Source organism: Heteronotia binoei, chromosome 1, assembly GCF_032191835.1.
Source record: "Heteronotia binoei isolate CCM8104 ecotype False Entrance Well chromosome 1, APGP_CSIRO_Hbin_v1, whole genome shotgun sequence".
Lineage (NCBI taxonomy): Eukaryota > Metazoa > Chordata > Lepidosauria > Squamata > Gekkonidae > Heteronotia > Heteronotia binoei.
In genome coordinates, this window is record NC_083223.1 from 127,793,790 (window position 1) to 127,820,658 (window position 26,869).

Here is a 26,869-nt window from a genome sequence, read left to right on the forward strand (position 1 = left end):
CGTGTGCTCTTAAGCATACTTCATCAGACGAGGAATCCAGCACAGTGAGCAAAGCCCACTGTGGCTTTGCTCACTGTGCTGAATTCCTCATATGATGAAGTGTGCTTAAGAGCGCACGAAAGCTTACGTTCTAAATAAAATTTGGTTGATCTTAAAGGTGCACCTTGACTCCTGCTTTGTTGAAACTGAATGATCCTTATACTAGATCAGTAAAATGCTTTTTTCAAGCAAAGGAGTATTTCAACTCAAAATGCAGAAAAGCAAAGAGCAAACCACAATGTATCAGTAATTCTTAATCTGATATTTTTAATGTATTCCAGGACATCTATTTATTACACATGGAAATTCTAGCACAACCCATCAGCAAATCACTGTTTTCAAGATATTAGCATTTTTTGTTCTGAAACAGAGAGCAGTAGCATTTTATTTTACTATGAATCAATAAGTACAGATTTCTCTGGGTTTATAAAGAAATCAAGGAATAGTCAAGGTAGTATTTACCAGACCATGTCTTTGAACGTACATCAGTTTATATCAACTCCACACAGTTTAGTGGTTTAATAGCTGCTTGAGTATGTTATGAACAACATATATTTACCTTTATGAAAAAATCTATACGGTACAATTGAATATTACCTTCTGCTTCTTGAAGTTTTGAGAATAATAATCATATGGCATTAAAACCTTAGGTATTGTTACATTTATTCCTGTTCTGAGTACCAGATCTGTATGTACATGTTGGTGGTGGAACATGCAATCAAGCCACAGCCAATTTATGGTAACCCCATAGGGTTTTCAATTTCAATGGTTTGCCATTGCTGTCTCTGTGTCACTATCCTGTTATTCCTTGAAGGTCTCATCTAAATACTAGCCAGAGCTAGTATTAGCTTCTGAGATCTGAAGAGATCAGGCTAGTCTGGGCTATCCAGGTCAGGCCCTCCACGTACATAGTTACATAATAGAAATATGAGTTTTTAGAATATCTGTAATAAGTGATAGTTGTCTGACCATATAATCAAAAGAAATCTCCATGTGCTTGGATGACCCTTACCCTGTTCCGTTGTCCCATGTTATTTTTTCTCTAGTTATAAATCCACTCTGATTAGTTCGACCCTACATCAGCCTTTCAGCAGAGACTTGGAAACATATGGATTCATTTGGGGCCATGCTGTATGTTATTTTCCTAATTTTTGTTTCTCCCCATAGTAACAGTCAGAAGATTGGATTAAGGAGTCATTTCTATCCACAAATTCTGCATGTGCATTAATTTCTGAACATCATGATAGGTCATGAAGTACATGGATATGGTGCTCAAAAATCTCCGTGGAATTCAATTTTAAAAGACAATATTGTCATGTGGCACAAAATTTACTGCTGCTTTTCCAATTGAGTCTCCATTTAAAATTTGCTAGACTTGTAAAAGATCATGGGTGTGCTGCTGCTCAGTTCTATTTCTTTTCATTGAGTTTCCCATAATATAACTTCCTGGTGAATTTTGTTCCTTCATTTTATGAATTACTTACAGTGTACATCTAGAATAAGGTTGTCAGGAGTGGGCAAGGCATCCCACCCCATTCCAGTTAATGTCCCCATTTACCCAGGAGGTCCAACAGGCCATGTCAGAGAGACTGCTCAATGATAGAGACTGGTGCCTGTCGCACAGATGATTAGTGGGGTTTTGGCTGGACTGTGTCAATCACACCTCTGCAGCCCAATTGGCCAGCAGGAATGGGGGGGGCACATTGAGCCAAGGGGAGGAGACCCAGTCATGAATCTGATTGGTCAGAAGAGGACAAGGGATTGGGGTCCCAGCTGGAGGAAGCCTGATTGGCCCAAGCAGTAGGGGGTGCAGCATGTAAAGGCTTTGAGAGCCTATTTAAACCCTCTCAGCCTCAAGCCAATGAGGAGGTGTTTGAGGCTTCCCCCCATCTCTGGCCACAAAGACAGACAGTAGGAGCTCCTTGATGGAAGGAGAAGGACCTGGGAGCACACAGCCCCTTTCTCTCTACATCTAAAGCCTGAGAGACCTAGAAGCCCAGACTCTACTTTCAGCTGGGAATCAGTGGGAGGCTCCAGCCACCAGCCTCAGCTCTCTCCTTCTCCATTCTAGTACCCTGCTCTGCTGCACCAAATCACATTTCTGTGGCCACCCTTCCCCACGCAGTCCAGTGTGGTCCAAGTTTCTCATAGTTGTAAACAGCTATATTCATGCATGCAAAATCCAGAAAAAGAAACAAAATCATGTAATACTTTTTATTGATGCCAGTCTAAATGACAGAAAACATGCAAGTTTCTTAGTTCTTTGGAACCTTCAACAGGCAAATGTTACAAAAAATTAAAAAGAAGGAAAAAAGCATTTTTTTCAGATTTTAAAAAGTTTAAGCAAAAGGAAAAAATATGGTTTACTGCTTCATTAAATCATACTTGAAGAAGAGGTTCAAGGACTCCTTGAAGAAATCCCTTGGTACCTGTTGCATTAACCATCACCAGTGGTCTGACCTAGCCTCAGATCGCAAAGCATGGAGGCACACCATCCACCAGGCTGTCTCTTCCTTTGAGAATGCACGCATAGCTGGTCTTGAGGACAAAAGGAGATTGAGGAAGAATCGTACTGCTACAGCACCAACCCCAAATCAGACTTTTCCCTGCAGCCACTGTGGCCGGATCTGCCTGTCCCGCATTGGTCTTGTCAGCCACCAGCGAGCCTGCAGCAGACATGGACTACTGCACCTTTCTTAAATCTTCGTTCGCAAAGTTAAGCTGAGAGAAATCATACTTAATTTGCCACTTGATAATATTGGACCACAGTGACAATTTTAAGGGTGTCATATAAAACAGGTCTAGTAAAATTAATTAATCAGATTTAAATTTGTACAGGAATGATGAATCTTCTAGACCATTAATATATAGAAACAGAAGCTAAGCAATGGATGGCAGTAGATTTGAAAGCTAAATTTATCTTACTAGTATGGCTGGATACAAAAGATCTTGATGGGTTAAATGGTGGATTAAATTATAATATTCATTGCTTTGGAATGCTATAAAACAAAGTGTAGTAGCATATTAAACTAATTACTCTATGATCCTGAGCATGAGAGAAAGTTAAAGGTCACTTTGTAAGATGAGTATATATCTATCTATGCTGCTATTTTTCATTTGTAGTTTGTGTTAGGAATATTGGGGAAATGCTTACATTCAGGAGAAAATAATGACGTTTAGTTACTTGGTTTTAAATAAATTGATTTGACAGGGTGTAATTTTGTGCACATATATCACTAAGTGTATGTGTTAGAGTGAGAGGGTGTTATTCTTCACAAACTTGCAAGCTGAGGTATTTCTCAGTAAGCTAGTGCCCTGAAATTTGGTATAGCAATTACCACCAATATATGAAAACAGAACAGTTATTATTTAACTATTTATATCTTACTTTTCTTCCACTTAACTGGGCTCAACAAGAAATGTAGATAAAATAAAGGAAGGCTCGGCCTTCACTTAAGGGCTGCTGAAGGCACGATGAAAGAGCGCTTTTTTGCAGATCCTCTGAAAGCATATAGTCACATAAATGGTGTGGAGAAATTATCACAGATCCCAGGTCATGAAGGACTTCAAAGCTTCACATGACCACACCTTGAACTGAGCATGGAAACAAACTTGCAGCCAGTGTGAATGATCTTGAACTCCGAGTAATATTCTTCTAGTTGGTAGTTCTTTCACTTGAAATGAGAGGACACAAAACAGTCAAAATGGATAACCAATTTTTCAGCTTTTTCACAGCAAAAAGAACGATACTTGTAAATATTCTTCTCAAAATCAGAGATCAAATTATGCCTCAAAACACTACATGCAGATAGGAAACTTAAATTTTATATCAGAGTCACTGTAATAGGTGTAAAAGTTTGAAAAGAAGATGATGATATTGGATTTATACCCTGCCCGTCACTCTGAAGCTCAGAGTCTCAGAGCAGCTTACAATCTCCTTTACCTTCCTCCCCCACAACAGGCATCCTGTGAAGTAGGTGGGGCTGAGAGAGCTCTCCCAGAAGCTGCCCTTTCAAGGACAACTTCTATGAGAGCTATGGTTGGCTCAAGGCCATTCCAGCAGCTGCAAGTGGAGGAGTGGAGAATCAAACCCAGTTCTCCCAGATAAGAGTCTGCACACTTAACCACTACATCAAACAGAAGGTTTAGAAATTGCTCCCTGGAAAAGGAAGCTCAGAATCTACCTCTAAACTGCTTCAGGCTACCCCAAAAGCTCAAATTTAGCTTTGGATAACCTCAGTACTAGAATCAAAACATAAGGTATTTATATAACAGAAACCACAATTTGATTATGAGGAAGCCAAGCTGCATATAAGATGGAATGTTGCATTGTAGAAGTTCAATTGATGCTCCATTATTTGAACTGGGTAAAAAATAACCTCTGCTTTTAAAATATATATTTCACTTACTAGTTTCAATGTGCTTTTAAGGTTGTCATTGTCAGAGTTAGAAAACCAGTAGGGGAGGAGCAAAAGCTGACTTTATAGTTTTATCTCTGAGACTACTAATGTAAATGCATGTCCCCATTTCCCCTCATTTTGAAGACCTAGTTGCATGGGTCCTTGGATCCTGTCCGTTTGTAAATCGGTATTAAAGCTGATTAAAGGACTTTGTTCTTTGGTGGCTGAAAATATGCATGATTCTTTCTCACACAGTCACCGGACTCAAACAACCTGCTGGGATCACCCGAAAATGACTGAACTCTTCCAATCATTAGGTAAGCAAGCTTTTACTTTTATTTAAAAAAACAACTAACAGCTGAAGTGTTTATCCAATTATGTTATTGAAGAACCTTTTCACTGCATATCTGGCTGTGATTTATGATGGTCAAGCTGTCAAAATAACATAAAAATGCAAATATTTATTATGGAGTACACCAGTGATTCCCAACCAGGGTACTGTGGTACCTTGGGGTACCACGAACACTTCCTAGGGGTGCTGCGAGATGTAGAAGTACTGTGATGCCAGCCAACCCCCTCCACCTGCCACCTCCCTCCGACCAGGCTGGTCAGGTGCAGGGCTGAGCCCGTTTATGGAAAAAGGCGGAATATAAGCCTACTAAATAAATAAATAAAACTCAAAAAAACGCACGCACACAAGGTTGGCAGCGCTGCTGTATGCATACACAAGGAGGTTCTGCCTGCCCCACCTCCTCTGCATCCTTCTTTTTGTGCACACTGAGCCAATCAGCAGCAGGCAAGGAGCAGAGCAGCATGTGTCACCTGCTGCTACTGCTGCCGATGCCCTGCTCCTCTGTCCCTTTTTCGCCACACCACCAGGCAGATCACTCGACTCCTTTCCTCCTCCTCCATCCCTTGGACTGACCTCCGGCCATAGTATTGAGTTGACAGCAGACTGGTAAGTTCAGCAACATTCTGTGCCACGAGGAGGATGTGCGGGGGAAAGTTGGCTGGGTGGACCTCGGGGGCCAGGGCTCTTGAGGCTGCTGGGTGTGATTCCACTTGCACAGAGGGAGTAAGAGGGAGCGAGGCAAGGCAAGTGCACAGAGCTGGGACTACTGGGAGATAAGTGGGTTCAGGGGACGGGGAGGTGAGGCAGAGAGCAGGTGCCGTGCAGGCAGTCTCGTAAGTGATGGCAAGAGCTCTGCCTCTCTTCTCTAAGGCACCTAAAATGGTGGGTGGCAAACTGGTGCAAAATGGACCCTCTCCCTCATTGGTGTGGGGAGAGATTCTCCCATGAGTTGCACTAAGTTGCAGCACAACTCTCCCAGGCAGGTCATCTCCTCAGCTCCCATTTACTTTTAATGATCTGAAAGAATAGCACAGAGTATTTAGACATGTTTTCTAATTAGGTTTATTTTGGAGTAGCCGCTCTAGGATGAATGGCTGCAAAGTTGTGGTGCACCCTATCAGGGGCTAACCATACTGTTAAGCAGTCACAGCCTAAACCCACTGACATCGATGAATTTAGAAGGATGAGACTCCATTTAGGATTGCACTGCTAACCTGTTTTTTCCTACATACTACTCATATTGATTTTAAGAACCCACACTGGAACTTTGAATGTAAAGACTACACTGGCTAGAAGAAGCATTCAGTTAAAGATTTGCTTTCTTCTGATGCCAGTTATATTTGAATGAACCCAAACTGGTCTGATGGTGTTATATTCACATTCCAGACTAGCATCAGTTCTGACACTGAAAATTTTTGTGTTACAGTTTGGTGGACATTTATGAATCACATTCAGAACAGTTCATTAACATTACTGTTGTAACTTGCGTCTGTTGTGTGCTTTGAAGAATTTTAAAATATCATACTATTCTGTCTTCATTTAATTAGTTTGAATTACATTTATTTTCACATCATTAATTAATGAATAAACAAACTTAACAGCAATAAACTATTATGTCTCTCATGTAACTAGAAAATAAATCAATTTTTTAAAAATGGGTGTTTTCCTCAAGTGTACCATGAGATATAAGAGCAAGGTCAAGGGTACCACTATATCCAAAAGGTTGGGAAACACTGATGTACGCATTAGTAAAAGATAAAATAGGTTAAGAATGGTCCAAATATCAAATTCTTGAAACTTTGTACATACAGAAATAATAGTTACACATATACAATTGATGAATAACATGATCAATAGACTATATGCGTTTCAGCCCCCAAGGACCTTCCTCAGTGGTCAATATTACTATTATAAAACAGCAGTCATCTAGGAGTAAAATTATTTTTAAAATATTTTCTTTCAAGCCTGGTGTTGCTTTCTCATATGATGTACAATTACTGAAAGTTTACTCAGTAGGCCAGGAATATTCTCTCATGGCTCATACTCTCCAAATTGTTTTGCACTGGTATTAAATATGCAACGTGTATGGATGTGTTGTCACTTTCATCAAAAGTAGCTATTATCTCTGTATGTACAAATTTCCAAGAGTCTGGTATTTGGACCATTTTTAACCGTTTTTTAATAATAATTTATTTTGACAGCTTGACCCTCATAAATCACAGCCATGTCTTAAGTTGAGTTGCCCCCCTTTTAATTTTTTTTTATCTAGCTGTGATTCCAGAGTTGTATCTGTGCAACAGTGGCTTACTGTAATGGTTTATTAAATTGTATTTAAGTAGATGCTCTCACTGTATACCGTTAATGATGCACCAAGTTTTTCTATCAATCTGTTAATTGTGCAAAAACTTTCTAACCTCTTTTTCATTGAAATAGATAATGCTAATACATAACGTTCACTATACAAGTTCACTTCAATATGTCTTGAGCTGATTATTAACTATTACATTTACAATTCATAACAATATCACAAGTTATTTTTCTAAGAGATAGTTGTAGCAGATACATCCCATATTTTCTTGAACCATCGCAGTCAGGTTTCTGCCCCACCTTTGGGACTGAAGCTGCCTTGGTCACCCTGGATTGACAATTTTTCTGGAAAAAGGGGAATATGGTCCTTTTTTATGTTCTTGAATTTCTCACTAGATTTTTAGATAATTGATCATAGTATTTTCTGGATCACTTGTCTGGAAAAGCACTTCACTCTGGTAGTTGTATGCCTACTCATGGAAGATCTTAGAACAGTGATGTCAAACTCATTTGTTACAAGGGCCAGATCTGACACAAATGGGACTTTGTGGGGCTGAGCCATGCATGTCATAAAATGGAATGCCAGGTAGTGCAGATATAAACTTTATAAAGGATACAGATAAACATACTTAAAGAGATTATTTTAACTTAAAATACAAACATTCTTAAAACTCTTGAGATATTTAGTTTAAAATGGAAAGGTGGCAAAATACTGGGATTTGGCAATGCAATTTTTAAAGTGAAACATGAAGAAAAAAACACAAGGATCACAACAGAAACTAAAAATATGAAATGCTCTGAATCTAGGAAAAATTAAATGGCTGGGCTTTGCAAGCTTCCCCGCCCCCCAGGTCTACTCAGATAGACAATAGCTTTCCAGTATAATATGGCTATGAGTTCCCAGGTTAGAGTACTCACTAGGCACCAGTTCTCAGGTCCATTCAGCACAGACAAGCTGACTCAAAGCATCAACCATTTTTGCAAGCAGCTTCAGCTGGCCATAAATGCTGCAAAAAAAGTTAAACTGTCTTACCTGCACTCTATTTAAATACATTACATCACAAAGTTGCAAGGAAAACATGGAATGGATTTTCCATTAAGGTCTCTGGGTGCAGACTTTAATGGAAAATCCATTCCATGTTTTCCTTGCAGCTTTCCAAGCCCAGAAGTCAGCAAAGTCAAGGCAGAAGGACCTGAGAACATCATTGGCAGCCTCGGAGTTTCGAAGCATGAGGACAGGATGGGGAGAAAATTGCTGCGGGTCTGATTGAAGCCCTGGGTAGGCCAGGAGTTTGGTAGCCCTGCCTTAAAAGGTGACATTGGAACACTTATGCTCTGTACAGACCTATTAAACCTCCGGGTTCCATCTTGTCTCCTGTGCTATGTCATATGTCCATGAAACTATTAGAAAAGATCATTCAGTTGTGTCATCTGTGCATTGTTGGTGCTCAGTTGTACTCCTTTTCATTTAATTAACTTGTAACAATGCATATTGTAAACATCCTGGAACTAGTAATGGATTGGATGAGTGCTAAGAAGCTGAAACTCAATTCAGGCATAGATTTGCTGACAAGTAGTTGATGTTCCCAGACAAGATGATGGTATTCTTCCTTGGGATCAAATTTGCATCTTAGAGACGCTTTTACAACTATTCATGCTCAAATGCTGACCAATAATAGAAATCCTTGTAAAAAGTTTCAATTAAAGGATCTGTTGGAGTTGGGATCATTTCTGAGAGCAATTCAGAGTTGTATTGACTTATAAAGAACTAAATAGCTTTAGGTTGTGGTGTCAGTAGATATTAGTTACAGTTAGCATTCAAGTTCCTGATCTGGAAGCCAGGCTAAATGCCCGTGCTGGTGCCCAGGCTATGCAATGGCCTCCCTTAGAAGGACTTATTTTTTGCCCATTGTTTGGGACAAAGTTAATTTAAATTTTTATTTGAAAGAGTTTATAATAGCAGGCAGGTTGTGGTTCTTTAAGAGCCACATGGCACAGAGTGGTAAGCTACAGTACTGAAGTCCAAGCTCTGCTCACGACCTGAGTTCAATCCCGGTGGAAGTTGGGTTCAGGTAGTCAGCTCATGGTTGACTCAGCCTTCCATTCTTCCGAGGTTGGTAAAATGAGTAGCTAGCTTAACAATGCAAAGAGGGTGGGGCACACAGCCACTCCTAATCAATCAGCACCAATCACTTTCAATCACCTTCAGCGCACTCAACCAAACAAACAGCAGTTCCCCAGCAACCACAACTCAGAATTTTCAGCAGTCACCAAACTCAGAAATTCTCAGCAACTTCCCCAGCTGTCTCAGCTTATCTCAGAGTTGCTCTGCTCTCTCTCAGACCTCTCTGAAGTCAGTGGCCCCCAACCTTTTTGGCACCAGGGATCGGTTTTGTGGAAGACAATTTTTCCACGGACCAGTAGGGTTGGGGATGCTGGGGTTTTGGCTGCCCCTCATCCCTGCCCCCCATGGGGGTCTTTAAATATGGAGTAGGTGAAGGTCTCTGCGGCACGGTTGCTAACAGGCCATGGACCGGTACCGGTCCATACCCCGGGGGTTGGGGACCCCTGTTTTAAATGATGTCTTAAGAGATTTACCCTTTAAAACAATGTTTTGCTTTCGTTTTTATTAAATAGTGATTATATTTTAACACTTTCACACACCCATGCACACACAAATCAACACATGGGAGCCTATCTTCCTGTGCAATCAAATATTAATTTTCAAATTAAATATACTTGGTGTCAATTTCTGAGGTTTGGAATGTATTTCAGCTGGCATTGCTGCAATGAAACCTGTCATATTTAATAAGTAAGATTTGTTTTCCAAATGAGTTTTAAATGAATCCCAGAAATTAAATATTTTCTCTCTTAAAGCAGCTGCAAGGGTTTTTTTTTTAAGATGTTCTCTCAACTGAATGGACACTGTTTATCAGTGAGCAGTACCTGGGTGAATGGGGAAGCATTTAAACAAGTGGTCATCACCTCTTCTATCGTTTGATCAGAAATGTACTTTGAAGCTGTCATGTTCATTCCTTTTCCTGTATCTTCTTTCATTTTGAGATGCCAGCAGTTGAATTATATTTCCTTAACATATGCTAATATTTTATCTTCTGCCTTATTTCAGCTGATTTGAACAATGTACGTTTCTCTGCTTACCGTACGGCCATAAAAATCCGGAGACTACAAAAAGCATTGTGTTGTAAGTTTTTCCTCTCAACACTTGTTAATTTCTCTCTGAACTAATAGGGATAAGGAGACAAAGCATACCTAGCCTTAACCATGTTATTCCCAAAGATGAATTCCTATTTACTTAGTTGTCATTCATTCCTCAGGTGTAACTGCTTTGAGCATAAGCTGTTGTTGTGAATAAATATAGGCAAAGGCAGAAAGGACAAACTTGTACAGTAGAATTTCTCCCCCCCACCACCAAAGAACCAAAATTCAGGAGGAAATGGAGAAAAATATTTGCTAAGATGTTGAGATACTCACGGCAACAATAAATTATTATCACTCACATGGTGCAGCAGTTAGTGGGTTATATTATTTCATACTGCAAGTGATGGGTTATGTTTTTGAATCCTTCTCTTGTAGGATCTACCTATCTTACCTCCACTTCATTGAAATACATTGCAGCACCTTTTCCCCACTGTAAAAACAGCTGAAGACTCTACGTGACTTAAGCAGTCTGTTTTAGTACAATTTTAGGTCAACGTTTAGTAATTAATAGCATCTCAGTATAAGATAATTTTTCAATTCATTGATTATCAGCAGAAACCATGCTGGAATAGCCAGGTTTTACTGGCTTTCCAAAAGGCTAAATAAAAATGGAATGTGATATACAGTATCAGTGAGGCTGTTCCAAGTAACCGTGAAGATAAGACTGGTTGTGCTGAGGTCAGCCAGCCTACCCTTGATAAGAAATAGTCAGACATTGCTGAGTGGCTTTATGTAGGTAATAATCAGCAATGAACCCAGAAGTAACTAGGAAGCCACCACAATTGCTTCTATGTTGTGACTTTATGATCAAATTATGCCCCAGTGAGCAAATGAGCGGTCATATTTTGCACCACTTAAAGCTTCAGAGTTGATCTTTAGGATTACTTTACTTAGGGCATATTAGAATAATCAGGAGCATAGTTCCCTTTAAACTGTGCTAGGAGGCACTGGCACACAACATTTTAACAGCCAGCTCAAGGGATTTCTGCTTCAACTCACAAGCCGCATTGAAAACAATGGAGGATGGGGGAACCTCCTTCTGGGGCCTTATAGAATTGGACCCCTGGCCCAAATGTTTTGAAACTTGGGAGGTCTTTGAAGAGAGGCCCCAGTAATTATGCTGCAAATTTGGCACCTCTACCTCAAAGCACACACCCCACCAGATATACCCAGATCAATTCTTCATTGTAGCCCATGGGGCCATTGAGTATAATGGTCCCCATAGGCTACAATGGAGCCAGAAAATTTTTTTTGCACAATCATGTGGTGCTGGAGAAGACTCTTGAGAGTCCCTTGGACTTCAAGAAGATCAAATTAGTCAGTCCTAAGGGAAATCAACCCTGACTGTTCCCTGGAAGGTTAGCTGCTGAAGCTGAAACTCAAATACTTTGGCCACCAAATGAGAAGGGAGCACTCACTGGAGAAAATCCTGATGCTAGTAAAGACAGAAGGCAAAAGAAGAAGGGGACAGCAAAAGATGAGATGGCTGGACAGCGTTACTGATGTGACTAACATAAATTTGAGCAGACTTCGGAGGATGGTGGAAGATCGGAGGGCCTGGTGTGACTTGGTCCATGCGGTTGCAAAGAGTTGGACTCGACTATGCAACTGAACAACAAAAAAGTACACTTTTCAGTATGATTTGTAAGCTGCCTTGAGTCACAGCAAAAAGTGGGATTTAAATATTTGAATAAATAAGTAGTTTGGGCAGGATGAAAACATTTAAGCAACTTCCTGTTTGTTAGGTTAGACAAGGTTCTGACATTGATTGTTCCTCCTCTGTTATACTTGTAATGCTGGTTGTCATGTTGCCCTAAACGAAGAAGTCTGCAATAGTTCCCTTCCTTAAGTGGTTCTATGTTTTCTAAGGCTCAGCACAGGGTGACAGTCTGAGGCCAAGTCTACCAATATAGTGGAAAAGGGGTGGATAGACCTGTTCTTCAGAGGCCAGGTCTACCAATATAGTGGAAGAGTTAGCAGACCTGTTCTTCGGAGTACAGATCTACTAATGTAGTAGACTGGGGTGAGTGGAATTTGACTTGTTTAAATTATTCTTAAAATGTAGTTTAAATATAACTTAATAATAATAATAATATTTTTTTATTTATATCCCGCCCTCCCCGCCGAGGCAGGCTCAGGGCGGCTCACAACATATAAATACAATACACAGTAAAACCATAATACACAATAATTGCAATCAGATAAAACCATCATTAAATCAATTTATATTAAAAATTAACATTATGGTGCTATTAAAAGAATGTATTTTGAGATTTTTACAAGGTTATGGAAGTAGTCTTCTAAAAAACTAATTTTCACAATACTCAAATGTAGACTTGCTCACAGCCTTAATGCTACTAGCATTTTTTTGCTCATGGGGTAGAATTTTTGCTCACAACACTGCAGAGCTTAGAGGGGAAATTGATCTAGAGTAGAGATTACAAGTGTGGATCAATGTGACCTGATCAACTGAGCCAAAAAAAGAGGACAGTTTCTTAACCAAACATAGGTGGAAAAAAAATACTATTTGCCAAGACTTTGTTTGTAAAGGAAAAAGGCAGCAAAGGCTATACCAATAGCCATACAAAAAGGGTCAACAAAGCAATGGAGCAAGAAAGCGAATATTGACTGTTATAGGTTATAATAAATTTTATGTGGGCTTGGAATATGTATTTTTTCTTTTTACTTACTATCGTCTAATATTATCTCTCTTACTCCATTGAATTTCCCCCCCTCTTTGTATGTATGTTTTTAAAGAATTTATTTTAAAAAATAGTTTTGTGTCTAGAACTGCTCATATATGCAGAAAAAGAAGAAATCAGGCATCTAGGGTATGAAGGCATCTAAGGGATGAAGGTCAGTGTTCTAAAATATTAGTTCTACTGACCGTCAGGACTAAATTTCAGCTGTCCCACACACTAAACTGTTCAGGATTTATGACACAAACAGCCACATTTGAGGGTTTAATTAAAACATAGCTAGGTATCATCAGCATATTTATTTATTTAAAATTATATAACATGCTTCTGTCCCTTCTCCTGGTGTCTAATAATGTCAAACAGAAAGCACCACTAAAAGAAGCTAAACTGAGCAGGAGAGGCAGTTGTTCAAGTATGACACCTTGTTGCAAAACTCTAGAGGCTGTAAGCCAAAATGCCCTCAAAACGAGGTTGAGGAATTGTCAGGTGGGCACCTGGTTCACTCAGGATCTTTTTACCTGTGTATACAGGATTCCACGTCCAGAAAAGTAATGCTTAAAATATTAGGGACTCTAATTAAGTAAAACAATTATAATTTATTAAGAAAAATATAGGCTTCCATACAAGATAAAATACTCATCAAAACACACATTCAGTCCTAAGGAAAATAAATAGATAGATAGGGGAACACATGGGTAGACAAACAGGGCGATATTTACCTATCGTAGTCTTCGAGGAAGGCTCCAATGGCAACAAGCGAGGAAGTGGGAGAAGGGACCCGAAACTTGGCCTTAGAATTGGGGATGGATCTATGCAGCGGAAATTGGGATACTGCTAGAAGCACACCTGTGGGTAGCTAGTCCACAGATTATAAGGACTCTCTTGAGCCCTTAGGGGATGGGAGGTGCGTGACCTCACAAAAAGGAGAGGCTTCGCAGTGACCATAAGGGCTGGACTACTATGATAGCCAATGGGAAGTTCATTGGTGTTACCTAATTGGGTGCTTGCTCCTGACCAATGGACTGTCCTGGATACCTGAGTGAACTTTCAGGTTGAAATGGACCAGGGGGAGGCTCCAGAGTGACAGTTGGGGAGAAGAATGGAAAGATTACTTGGGTGGGGAGATGCTTAGGTCTATTGGATTTATCTAAAAGGATGACTATAGAGAGTCAAATCATGGTCTAGGTAACACCCAGTCTATACAAAGGAACTTGGCTCTGGCTGAAGATGGTCTTCCTCTTCTTCTGTCTTCTTCTGGGCACCAGTCTTTGTCTAGAGTTCCGTTAAACAAAGAAAGTGGCGGTTGGACGATTAACCACTCCTGAGGTGGGTGGGTTGCTTGCAGGCATAGGTGACATCTGGTGTGTGCGTGAGCCATTCGCTTCGCTGGAATGGAGTCAAGCCTGGTAGGAAGATGGCTGTGTGTGGTGTTAGCCCTCCACGGTGGATTCCATGGTCAAAACTTCATAACCGTTCGCATGGATAGCTCCTGGCGGCGCAGTTTCCTCTGCTCCAATGCTGGGATGGCTGTCATACGGAACGACGGGAAGCCTTCCATTCTCCTGGTGAGCACTCTTGTACCAGTCTAGAGTGCCTTTGTATCGTTATGGCTGCTTGTACTGCATAAGTCCCTTTTGCCCCTGGATAGGTTTACCCACACTCTCTGGCCAGACGTGTGTGAGTCACTACTCCAGGTGTTCTGGCAACCAAGCTGGTAATCACGATGTTCTGTAAGGGTTTTTTTCCTCACAAGGCTCTCATTTAATGGTCTGATGAGTATGGTAAACAATATAGGTGACAAAATGAACCGTTGGGGCACACCTTGGTTTAAGATACCAGACAACCATTTCTGTGCCTCCTACTGTCCTGCCAGAGAAAAAGACCAAATCTTCTGGAGTGCCAGGTCTGTAACCCTTATGTCCTTCCTAATCAGTGTAATAAAATGGACTACAGGGTTGTTTTCAGTTTTGTTTTAAGAATTTTGCTTGCTTTCGGATTTCTGCAATCCAAACCATATTGCACTGTTTGTTGGATTTCCCATCTTGGTTTTTTTTTTTTAATTTTAAAGGGTTTTTATTAGAAAAGGAATTAACACACAAAAAGTGAAAACACATTGACACACAAGAAATGGACATAGAACAAGCACCAATACCATCAACATTATCAAAATTACAAACACAAAACATTCAAGAACACATCAATGCGCAATACATTGAAAAAAAACAGAGCATTCATAACACTTCAATGCCCAATACATTCAAAACACAATAATAAATCTAACAACTATACAACCACCCACTCAAACACACTAGGAGATGGAGAGGGTTTGCAAAACAAAGGGAAAATATTATTACTCCATGTCAAAACCTTTACTTTTAACCCATTTATAAATAGGGTCCCATTCCTCCTGGCATTTTTGGACATTACCATCTCTTAATCTTGTGGACATTAAATCAGATTCTGCGGCGTCCAACAGCTTGTTAATAAATTCATCTCTGTTAGGAATTCTGTCAGTCTTCCAATACTTGGCATAAAGTATTCTGGCGATAGTAACTATGTACAGTAGCAGTTTCAGTTTTATCATAGGAAAGTTTTGTCTACAAATGTTCAGGAGATACAACTCTGGCACATGGTTAATATGTATATTCAAGATTCTTTGAATCCATATATTAACTTGGGTCCAGTATTTTCTTGCATCTTTACATTGCCACCAAATGTGAAACAACGACCCTTTAGCTTCACGACACTTCCAGCATTTGTTTGAATATGTGGGATAGATTTTAGCCAGTCTGTCTGGTGTAAGGTACCATCTATATACCATTTTATATAAATTTTCTTTGAGATCTGCTGGTTTTATTAATTTTAAGTTCTGTTTCCATAGTTTTTCCCATTCATCTAGGGCTATATTGTAGCCGAAGTCCTTCAGCCAATGGATCCATGCTTCTTTTACAACTTCGTCTTGCATCTTAACTTGGAGTAACCAATCATACACCTTGGAGATTATCTTCTTTTTAGTCTCTAGAATAAGATCCAATTCAATTGGCTTATTCAAAAAGCCCCTTTCCTTGTCCTTCTGAAATCTTGATTTCAGTTGACACTGTAACCACCAGTTTAGCTTAGAGAGCTCTTCCTCAATCAACTCATTCTGATTATTCAACAGATAGGCATAATCTTGTGGGTTATCCCAATTATACAAATTAGGATGAGTCAAGGCTTCTATCGGGGATAGCCACTTTGGAGTATAAGTGTAATGTACTTTGATTTCTTCCCAAGTCTTATACAAGGATCTTCTTATTTCGTGCCTGAGGAAACGGCCGGTCTTTATAGGCGTGTGATACCACATGTAATTATGCCAACCTTCCCCCAGACCCGCGCCCTCGATGGTCAGTAATCTTTTATTGTCTAGCTTACACCAGTCTCTTAACCAGGGAATACAACTAGCCTTATAGTACAAGTTCCAATCCGGAAGAGCAAGACCGCCTCTTAGTTTACTATCTTGTAGAACTTTCAATTTTATTCTGGCATTCTTGCCTTGCCAAATAAACGTCTTAGTCATAGAATTAAGTTGCTGGAAAAATAGTTTGGGTAAAATAATTGGGATTGTTTGGAAGAGAAATAAAATTCTTGGAAGAATGTTCATTTTTATTGTGGCAATTCTACCTAAAAACGATATTTGAAGGTCTTTCCAATTAATTAAGTCATTGCGGATTTCTTTCAATATTTTTTCATAGTTATCTCTATACAAAGTCTTTGAGTCACTTGTCAAATAAATTCCGAGATATTTTATCTTTTTTTCATGCTTAAATCCTGAAAGTTGTTCTAAGGATTCAATTTGGGCTTTCACCATATTTTTCGCTAAAATTTTAGTCTTGGAAACATTCAGTTTAAAATCAGATATTTCTCCAAATTCTCTCAATCTTTGTTTCAAAAAAACTATCGAAGAAACAGGTTGTTCCAAAGTAAATACTAAATCGTCCGCGAAAGCCAAAGTCTTGAATTCCACGTTGTTTATCCTAGTTCCTTGAATTTGGGGATCTTCTCTAATCTTCTTGATTAACGGTTCTAACGTCAAAATAAAGAGCAAGGGAGATAACGGGCATCCCTGCCTCGTACCTTGTTCTATTTCTATTGAGTCGGACATCACTCCATTGAAGCTCACTTTCGCTGCCTGCTTCGAATAAACCGCTTCGACCATTCTGCGATATCTTTCACCACAACCAATCGCGGCCAATGTCACTTTAATAAAGTTCCAATTAACATTGTCAAACGCCTTTTCCGCATCGACTAAGATACCTGCAAATTCTTTATCAGGGTGATCCCTGTAATATTCAATCGCATTTAGAAGTAGCCTCACGTTCTGGTTCATTAGACGTCCTGGGACAAAGCCCGTTTGATCTTCATGAATTAAACCAGCTATTACTTTCTTTAATCTGTTTGCTAATATTGCTGCAAAGATCTTATAGTCGCTATTCAAGAGTGAAATTGGTCTATAATTTTTAATTTCCGATGCATCAGTCCCTTCTTTATGAATGAGCGTAATCAGAGCTTCTTTCCAAGAATCTGGGATCTCGCCTGTATCATAGGTGTTCTCAATTACTTTATTGAAGGGTATCAATAATAAATCTTCAAAGGCTCTAAAAAACTCAATCGGAAGGCCATCTGGACCTGGAGTCTTGTTACTTTTTTTAGTTCTAATCACATCAGCAATTTCCTGGATTGAGATGGGGTTCTCCAAACTTGCTTGTTGTTCCCTTGTTAATCGTCTCATTTTGACTCCCTTTATATAATCTTCTTGTTTTAGCTGTACGATCTTTTGCTCCTTATACAAATTCCAGTAAAAATTTATATAATCTTCTTGTTTTAGCTGTACGATCTTTTGCTCCTTATACAAATTCCGGTAAAAATTTTGAATAATATCTTTCATTTGAGAATTTTGAAACACGTCCTCCTTAACTTTGTTTTTCAGCATTTTTATAATCATCTTCTCCTTTTCCTTCTTCAGTCTATAGGCCAGCCATCTGCTCACTTTGTTAGCATTTTCAAAATAATTTTGTCTTGTCCATTTTAATTTCTTCTCAATTTCTTCTGCCAAAAGAATATTTATCTGATGTTGGATCGAGATAATTTTGGCCTTTACCTCCCTTGGGTTACCAGTTTTCTGTTGTTTCTCATAATGGCTCAATTTTGTTATAAGTTCATTATAAGATTTTCTTTGTTCTCTCTTCCTCTTCGTTGAATATCTGATAGCAACTCCTCTGAAAAAGGCCTTGAATGCATCCCATATGACTGGCATCTTTGTATCTTTCTCCAAGTTAAGTTTGAAGAATTCCTGAATCTCTTTTTTAGCTGCCTCCAAAAATTGAGTTTCTTTTAATATTTGCAAATTTAAAGACCAGCGAGGGTTTCTTGACTGTTCCTGAAAAGTTAACAAAATTGGGCTATGATCAGCATACGATTGAGGGAGAATGTCAACTTGATTGATAGACAATATCATACTCAAGGATACCCATGACATGTCTATTCTGGACCAGGATTTATGCGAATGCGAGTAAAAAGTAAAATCTGTTGTATTCGGATTTTTGTTCTCCAGGCATCCACTAAGTTTAATTCTTCAGCCATTTTCAGGAAAGAGTTAAAAATAAATTCCGATTCTTCTTTTTTTTTTATGGGATCATCATATTTTTTGTCCATTTTGATGTCAAATATTGCATTGTAATCTCCAACAATACAATACCTGTCAGAATCAAATTCTCTAAGTTTAAGGTATAGTGCTTGGTAAAATTTTTCCTGGTTTTTGTTAGGGGCATAAATATTCCCAAGAATTATTTTGAAGCCATTTAATTCCAACTCGACTATGATAATTCTTCCTTGTTCATCCGAATATAGGCAGCTAGACTTAATGTGATGAGATACAAAAATAGCTACCCCCTTCTTCTTTTTTAACAGGATCACATGAAGAGTATAAAGTGCCCAATTTCTTGTTTTCCAAATACTTTCCATTATCTTTCTTAATATGAGTTTCTTGCAAACAGATAATTTGCGCACCAGATTTTTTCAGTTGCTGAAAAGTTCTCTTCCTCTTTCCAGGTTCATTTAAGCCATTGACGTTCAAAGAAAGTATTTTAGTTTCCATCTTAGAATTCATTTTGGTAGATCAATACTACCAGGTATCTTAGCTAAGTTTTTCCTGCCCTGGAGCCTAGTTTTGGCCTTCTCTGGTTTCTTTTTAGGAGACTCGTCATCTGTAGGTTTCTTAGCTCCTTCTACTTCTTGTTCTTCTCCTGACTCAGATCCATTTCGCTTCACGAACTCATCACAGAATTCTTCCATCTTTGCCTCTGTAGTGATGTTATATCTCTTGGCTTGGAATGTGAAAAAGAGGCCTTGCGGAATAAGCCATCTGAACTGAATGTCATGTTTCATTAACCAGGTAGACAATTTCTTGAATTTGAATCTCCGTTGTCGCACACTCCAAGGTATCTCTTTCAAAATTTTAATCTTTATTCCCTTCCAATTGATCTCACATTCTCTTGCTTTTCGCAGAATCCTTTCCGTGGTTTCTGGACGGACAAACTTCACATGCACCTCCCTAGGAAGTTTAAATTTTCTTGTGTAGTTTGAAGACACTCTTTTGGCCCAAAAGATATCCCTTGGGCCTTCTTCCAATAGTTCTTCTTCATCAACTATTAAAATATCTGTAATTTTACTGATTATGTCTTCCTCCTTTTCTTCTGGTAGGTTTTGAAAGCGGAGAATAGTTGCAGCCTTCTCCATTTCCAGTCTCATCACTCGTTCTTCCAACTCCATTAGTCCTGTTTGGTTTTCTCTGACTATATTGGATGTTTGTTTACCTCGATCTTCCATTCTCTCAACTTTAGCCGTTAAACCATGAACTTGTTGTGTGTTAGCTAACAGCTGCTTTTGGAACTCTACCAACTGGTCATTTGTTTTCTTGATCTGACTCATCAAGTCTGTTTTCAGCCCATCCAGAGCCTCTTGGTTCTGTTTGAATCCAGCTGTGACAGTATTCTGTAGTTTTTCCAAAGAATCTTGGTTGACAGAAACTGGAACTACCTTACTTCCCCCAGCAGGGGGAGTGCCTTGCAAATATTTTTTAATCTTTGTTTCTGTCATGTTGATAGTAGCAGAGTCTTGCTTGTTATTTTACTGTACTCTCAGTTCCTTAATTCATCAACAACAACCACCCACCTAATAATTTTAACCCAATTTTAAGGGATATATCCAAATTTCAATAACTCAATAAATCTATATGACAATAAAGTAATCAGTATTCAATAAGGCAATTCAGTAAGTACAGTCAGCAATTCAATAAGGCAATAGGGCAACCAATAATCAATAAAACAACAAAATGCAAGGTTTAGTTCAATTCGTTTGAGGCAACACTTTGGTAACAAAGTTATATAAGCTTAACAGTAGGCTATTAGTGATGAAGGGGGGGGGGTAATAACAAAACAATGGAAAAGAAAGAACACTAGTTCTGTTATTAAAAAACAAGAATAATGATTAATAAAATGTTACACAGTCGTTCTCTCTCTTACTCTTTCTTCCTTCTTCCTTGTTAATAACTGATGTCCATTAACTTTCCTTCCATGTTCTAAGTTCTAAGATTTTTGTTTCTAGAGTTCCAAAAGTTCTGATACTCTGAAGGCTCAAAGAAAATCCAAAGTTCCTCAGAGATCTAAACGATCCTTGACTCTTGTACGCCAAAGGGTTAAGTAATGACCCAATTATACGTCTGATTCTATTCCAAGTGCTTGTCAGCGTCAACCCCAGTCTTCAGCGAAGGGCAGCCGAAGCCGCTCAGAACTGCCGCTTCGCCCTTTAAACCTTTCCCTAGAACGCTCCCATACACAAGGAGACAAAACTAATCCTCTTCGAAAGAAACTGATCTTCTTCGAAAGAAAGTGAAAAACAAAGTTGTTGCAGCCATAGAAGCAGTAAAGGCACAAACTGGATTAAGAGGGAAGAGAGGGGGGGGATAGAATTCTTGGAAATACAGTCTGCCGCGGCTCATCTCCTACACCTCCTGCGCTCTTCTTTCTGGAAGAAAACTTCCAGCACGTCCGCCATTACAGACAGTTTCCCCGTCGCTTTGTCTCCTCCCGCAGTTCTTTTGCCCCGACACCGATACCAGCCTCTTAGTCTCGTGGAGCTCAGAGATCTTTTCCTCCTGGTCCCCCAAACTCTCTCCTTCCCCTTCTGCTTCCCCTTCATGGCTGTCACAACGCCTCCTCCGCCGCTCCCCGTCGCTCACTCACCAAGCCTCCGCAAGCCGTCGCAAAGCCGCCATGCCACATCAGCTGCTCACAACTTCGCCCAGCACACACAAGCCGCGCCGCGGCTCACCGGCCCCAGCTCTCCAGCAACCACCGCTCTCAGCTCGCCTTCCTCTCTCGTGGGTCGCCGTCGGTCTGCATTGATTTGCAAAGGTAACAGGGCCCCTCTGAAAAGACTCACTTCGGGATGTTCTTAAGGGAGTTTCGCTTCCTCTCCACACCCCCTTCTCTGGCAGCCCAGTTCAGCACCAGGGTGTTGAATAGGGTAGCGGTCAGGGGGAGAACTGGCACTGGTTGCGGAACCTCCGTTCCACTCCCACTTCCAGAAAGCCCCCCAGGCTTCGGAGCGACTTCCGGCAAGATGGCCGAGTGAAGCGGAGCTCCCTTTCATTTCTCGAGAGGGAACTCTGTTTGAAGGGTAGTTGAGGGGGCTTCTCGGCTGGGAAGCACTCCTTAAGGAGCTGTCTGGGGATTTCCCATCTTGTTGACTGTATTTGACTTATACTATATAATTCACCTTGAGTATCAGTGAGAATGGTAGGCTAGAAATAATGTAAAGAAAGAAAAATGTCAGTGGCTTCTGATAGATCTAGCAAAGTCAATACAGAATATTTAACTGATCTGAAATCAGTCACTGTGACTAATGTTTTATCTGTCTCATAATCAGACCAATGACATGGGGTAAAAGGCAGAAGCATCACTCTAGCATGTCTGCGGTTGTTCTACTCCCATCCACTCAATTAACTTGCCCAAGAATGGCAGGCATGTCATAGGCCTACACTTGACCAAATTACGCTTCACCAGGGAAGGCTTTTTTTTTAAACTAAGGTATTTTTGGAAACTATTGCCTCCTTGAAGTTTTAAAGGAAAATAATAGTTTTTACACTTACAGCACAAAAGGCTGAAGAACCTGTTGTTGGCAGAGGCACTGAGACTGTAACTTCAGATTTGTCCTTGCAGTTTTTCTCTGTTAAGCTGTGACAGCAATTTGTTATGTCTAACAGTCAGATGATAACCCTCTATTGTAAGTGATTCAATCTGACACTTTCTTTCCTTAGTGCATTAGCTTTTCTGAAGTGTTACCCAGACTGACACCTTTATAAGCTATCTACATTTAATTTATGGGAAAAAATTTCCCTATATGAAAGTTACACTACTGCTTGGCTTTGATGGTGTCTAAGAGATAGTTGCAGCAGACACATTCCATATTTACATCTGGAAGCATGGGTTAAATAGAGTTTTCACAACAGAGGGAACTAACAGATGAGATTCTTTCAAGAATCTGATCTAGGACTGGTGCTATTCAGTTTGTTCATAAAGTATTTGGAATGAGATCGACCATGAAATCGCCAGATTTGCACATCATACCAAACAATTCACCATGATAAAACCAAGCAGATTGTGTGGAACTCTAATAGAAAAAATGGGAGGGATGGGAATACAGCTGAAGTTTAATGTAAATTCACTATACAATAGTGAGGGTCAGCACTAGTGGTAACTGACCAGGAAATGGATTTTGTGGGTCATAGTTCAGTGTGCAACTACAGCTGTTGCAGCTATTTTATTGTAGGGGGGTATTAAGAAAGGAGTTGAAAACACAGCAACTGATACTCTTAATTCCTCAGATCTTTCATGCAGCCATATCTGGAATGCTGCATATAGATCTGGCTTCCCTATCTCTAAAATTGATATCGCAGAACTACAAAAGGGCAACAAAAGTGATCAGGATGTCATAACACCTTTTCTTTGATGAAAGGCTAAAGAACTGGTGCCTTCATTTTAGGAAAAAAGACAAGGGGGTTGTGATAGAGGAGAGGAGACAGTAGATTGAAATGGTTCTTTCTCTTATCCCATGATACTTAGGAGGGTACCCACTTGAAGTCAGTGCTTCTTTGTTCGTCTTGTTCTTTGTCATAAACCTGAAAGCAGCTTCAACTGCCTTCAAAATACCATTTTAAAGGCTTGTGTTGAAATTGAAAGTTCAGAGTAAAATTGTCTTGTTTGAAACTACAACGTAGCTGCAAGTCTCAAATTGTTTTTGAACTGTCCACTAAAATTTCCTACCCATCTTCCAAATATATAGTTTTCTGGTACGTATTTCTTTTTCATCAAGCATGATATTCCCACTCTTGGACTACACATCTTATGGGGGGGTGTTTGTGTGTGTCAGTGAAGCTAAGAACAATACCATAAGTAGGTCTAAACTCCTAGCAGAATCACTCAAAGTGGAATGGTCATGGCTGAGACAACAGAGTAAGATGTATTCATCCACTTCAGGGATCAATGGCCACATCAGCAGAAGAGAACAGACAGCTCCACTTGTGATGGGGATGGCAAATTCTTGAAGGGTAGCTACTGGGCAGCAGCAGTAGTGGAAGGTGGCACTAGTGGAGGATCTTTTGTAGACAACAGCAGTGCCACTTCAGCTCACCCCAGTTAGTACTGCACTGAAGAAGGCAATGGTAAACACTGATGACATAATCCAAAACAAAAAAAAAATATAGTTCTGGGAAATGAAATGGCACTCAATCAGCTACTGAGGAACAGCTGAGGACAAATATGACTAGCACCATTCTTTAATGACACAACTGGGCTAAAGCCAAAAGGACACTCAGTTGTTGACAAGAATGGATGCAAAAGGAAGTCCAAAGTTGTTTGACGCACATAATAGGAACATTAAATGTAAGAAGTATGAATCAAGGTATAAAATGAGAAATGGAACGTTTAAACGTTGCAGTCCTGGGAGTGAGAAAAGTAAAGTGGACTGGATTAGGATATGTTCAGTAAGAAAATTACAAAGAGTTTTAGAAGAAGAAGAGTTGGATTTATATCCCACTCTTCACTTGGAGTCTGAGTTGCTTACAATCTCCTTCCCTTCGTCTCCCCACAACAGACGCCCTTTGGGGCTGAGAGAACTGCTCTTGAGAGAACTGTGACTGACACAAAATAAAGCAACATTGGGAACAGAACATTGAAGAACTATGCAAAAGAGATGAAAGGATGACTCCTTCCAAGAAGGATATTTTGAAAAAGAGTCTGCAGTTTTAAAAAGTGAAATGAAAGCATGAGCTGAGAGCAGTTGGGAGAAACAAATTACTAGGAGTAAATGGGCTCTTCATCATGGTCTCTGTGCAGTCCCACACATGGGTTTTCTGCCTGGAATGAACCCGACCTCGGAGAATTTAAAGCTAGCCTAGGCGTTTATTTTGGCACGCATTCCCTCTCGGTCTGGGGAGCAGGCATCCACTGCGCATGCCTGGAGCAAGGGGAAGGCGCTCCACCCACCCAGTTTCTTTCTAACTGCCGTTCGGGATACACCTACCTCGTTGCATCTCCTCAACTTCAACAAAGCCTTCATCTTTCTCTCAAACAGTGTATTTCAGGTTTGAGATCTCCTCTCTCAACAGGATGGCAAAGTCCTGCACCACGACCCAGGACTTCTGCGACTGACTGCCTGGAGAATCAGTTTCTACATTTTCCTTCAGAAGTCAGACATGTTTTACTCAATGCCAGAAAACCTTCCACTAGAAAGTCCTACTTGCAAAAGTGGAAGCGCTTCTCAATGTACGCTGCTTTACATGATTTTCTTCCTGAATCATCTTCCATAGCTCAAATTCTGACCTACACCTTATCCTTGTGTAACTCAGGTCTGACCTGTTCCTCCCTAAAGGTTCACTTGGCTATCTCAGCCTTTCATTCTCATATTGAAGGACACACTGTCTTCTCCCATTCCGCAACAAAAGCTTTCCTGAAGGTCATTTTACATCTTCAACCTCCAATTCGTCAACTGCAACCCACATGGAGCTTATCCCTTGCTCTGAGCCAACTAATGAAACCCCCCTTTGAGCCAATGGCATCTATTCCACTGCATCTCTTGTCATGGATGACGGCATAGCTAGTGGCACTTACATCTTGCAGGAGAGCCAGTGACGTTTGTGCTTTTTGGTCAGATTCTCCCCTTCGCCCTATGGTCTTATTGTAACTGGGGAAGAGCACGAATGCCCGTTGCCTATTGTGCAGCATATTCCCTGGCCGGCCACTGGAGGAATCACATTAGCAGAGGCACAGCAACGAGAATTTCTTTCCCTTCCCAAAGATCTGTCTTTTACGTTTTAATGAAGGGCCTAAGGGCCCTAGTTAGGGGGGGGGGGATCCGAACCGGAGAGTATGCCAGCAAGAGGGAGATAAACTCCAGACTCTTGGGAAGTTTAGAAGTCACGGGATCAACACACAATAATCGGCCACAGGTCTGAGTAGCCGTGCAACCTCTGACCCTTTGAGACCCCGGTTGTGCAGCCCTGCAAGCCCAACGGCAGAAGGGACTGGCACGGTCTTAGGCTTAAATTCCCCACCCTTTCTCCGATGCCCCTCTCCTAGCGTCTGACCACAAGGTCATGAAGAGGCCGAGGTCAGACCAATTCCTCCCCATGTATCAGTTCTCCCTACGTTACCCAAAGGTTTTGGGAACCTTCCCTTCTTTTATTACCCCCACATAAGAGGGGGGTTTTTGTAAAAGCTATCACTTTGCCGCTCCCAGGTACCCACAGGCTGAGGCATTTGCATGATCCCCCTCTGCACATGCTCTAGCTCTTGGCAGGGAAGCGAAGGACAATGGGAAATGAAGTCCTTAAGCGTACCTTCCCTTAATAGTTTTATCCCAAGTCTATCTTTCACCAAGTGAAGGGTGGGCTTGTCAGCCCTAAGGGGTAGGAAGGAAAGGGGGGGGGAATTTAAAATGGGTAGAACAAACTCCAGGTACCCCAACTAGTGAGGGATCTTGGTGTGGAGACTTAAATTGCAGCTTTGGAGTGCTAGCGTCCCACAAAGTAACTCATCACTACAATGGCCAGCGTTTGATTCCTGGACCGAAGCTGTTTTGGCCCTTTGAGCCATCCAGGAATCTAACAAACAACTCTACAATCCTCCCGGCAATCCATGACCCTGAAGTATAGCAGGGAAATGGAGAGGGGGAGAAGTTGCATCCATGGGGGGGGTGCCATTGGAAGGACCTGGCAGAGAATTTGTTCTGACCCACAGAGCGCCTGGATGTGCAGCCCTTGCTCGCATAACTGCGGAAGGGATCCAGGCTAGATATGGGGAACCGAACCAGGAAGTATGGCGTAGCCGTTTCTCCCTGGGCGGTCCGTATCCAATGACTCGCTTTGAGGTTAAGCAGGAAAAAACTATTTTGAGACCAACTGTCTACACCGGCCCTAAGCCTTCAGGAATAGCCCGTTCCATGAAGTGAGATCAGCGGTCCGGTCTGTTTTTCTGGAATAACCACGCCGTACTCCTTGCCCCCAGGCTGCCTCGGGTTTTGGCCCATTTGCATGAACACACTCTGCACATGCCCCAACCCACGGCCTGGGCGCAAGGGAGTAGGGTGAATGGAGTCCCTCCCACCTAACAATGCAATAGGAATGGACGATCAGGTTTTTTTTAATCTCTCCCTCCTCTCTCTCTGTTCTCTAACTTTTACAAAATAAAGGGTGGGCTTGATAGCCCAGGAGAAAAAATTGGACCTCTCAAGGGTGATCGGCACCTAAGAGAGAAACT

General features: G+C 40.7%; 1 protein-coding gene across 3 annotated transcripts in view; it reads left to right on the plus strand.

Annotated features, from left to right (window-relative positions):
* Positions 1–26,869, plus strand: part of UTRN (utrophin) — a 640,548-nt gene that overhangs the window by 518,176 nt on the left and 95,503 nt on the right. For all 3 annotated transcript variants that reach the window (XM_060240558.1, XM_060240540.1, XM_060240548.1), the window contains 2 exons: positions 4,695–4,756; positions 10,226–10,300. In XM_060240558.1, the coding sequence (XP_060096541.1) occupies positions 4,695–4,756; positions 10,226–10,300 (137 nt within the window). The remainder of the gene's footprint in view (positions 1–4,694; positions 4,757–10,225; positions 10,301–26,869) is intronic.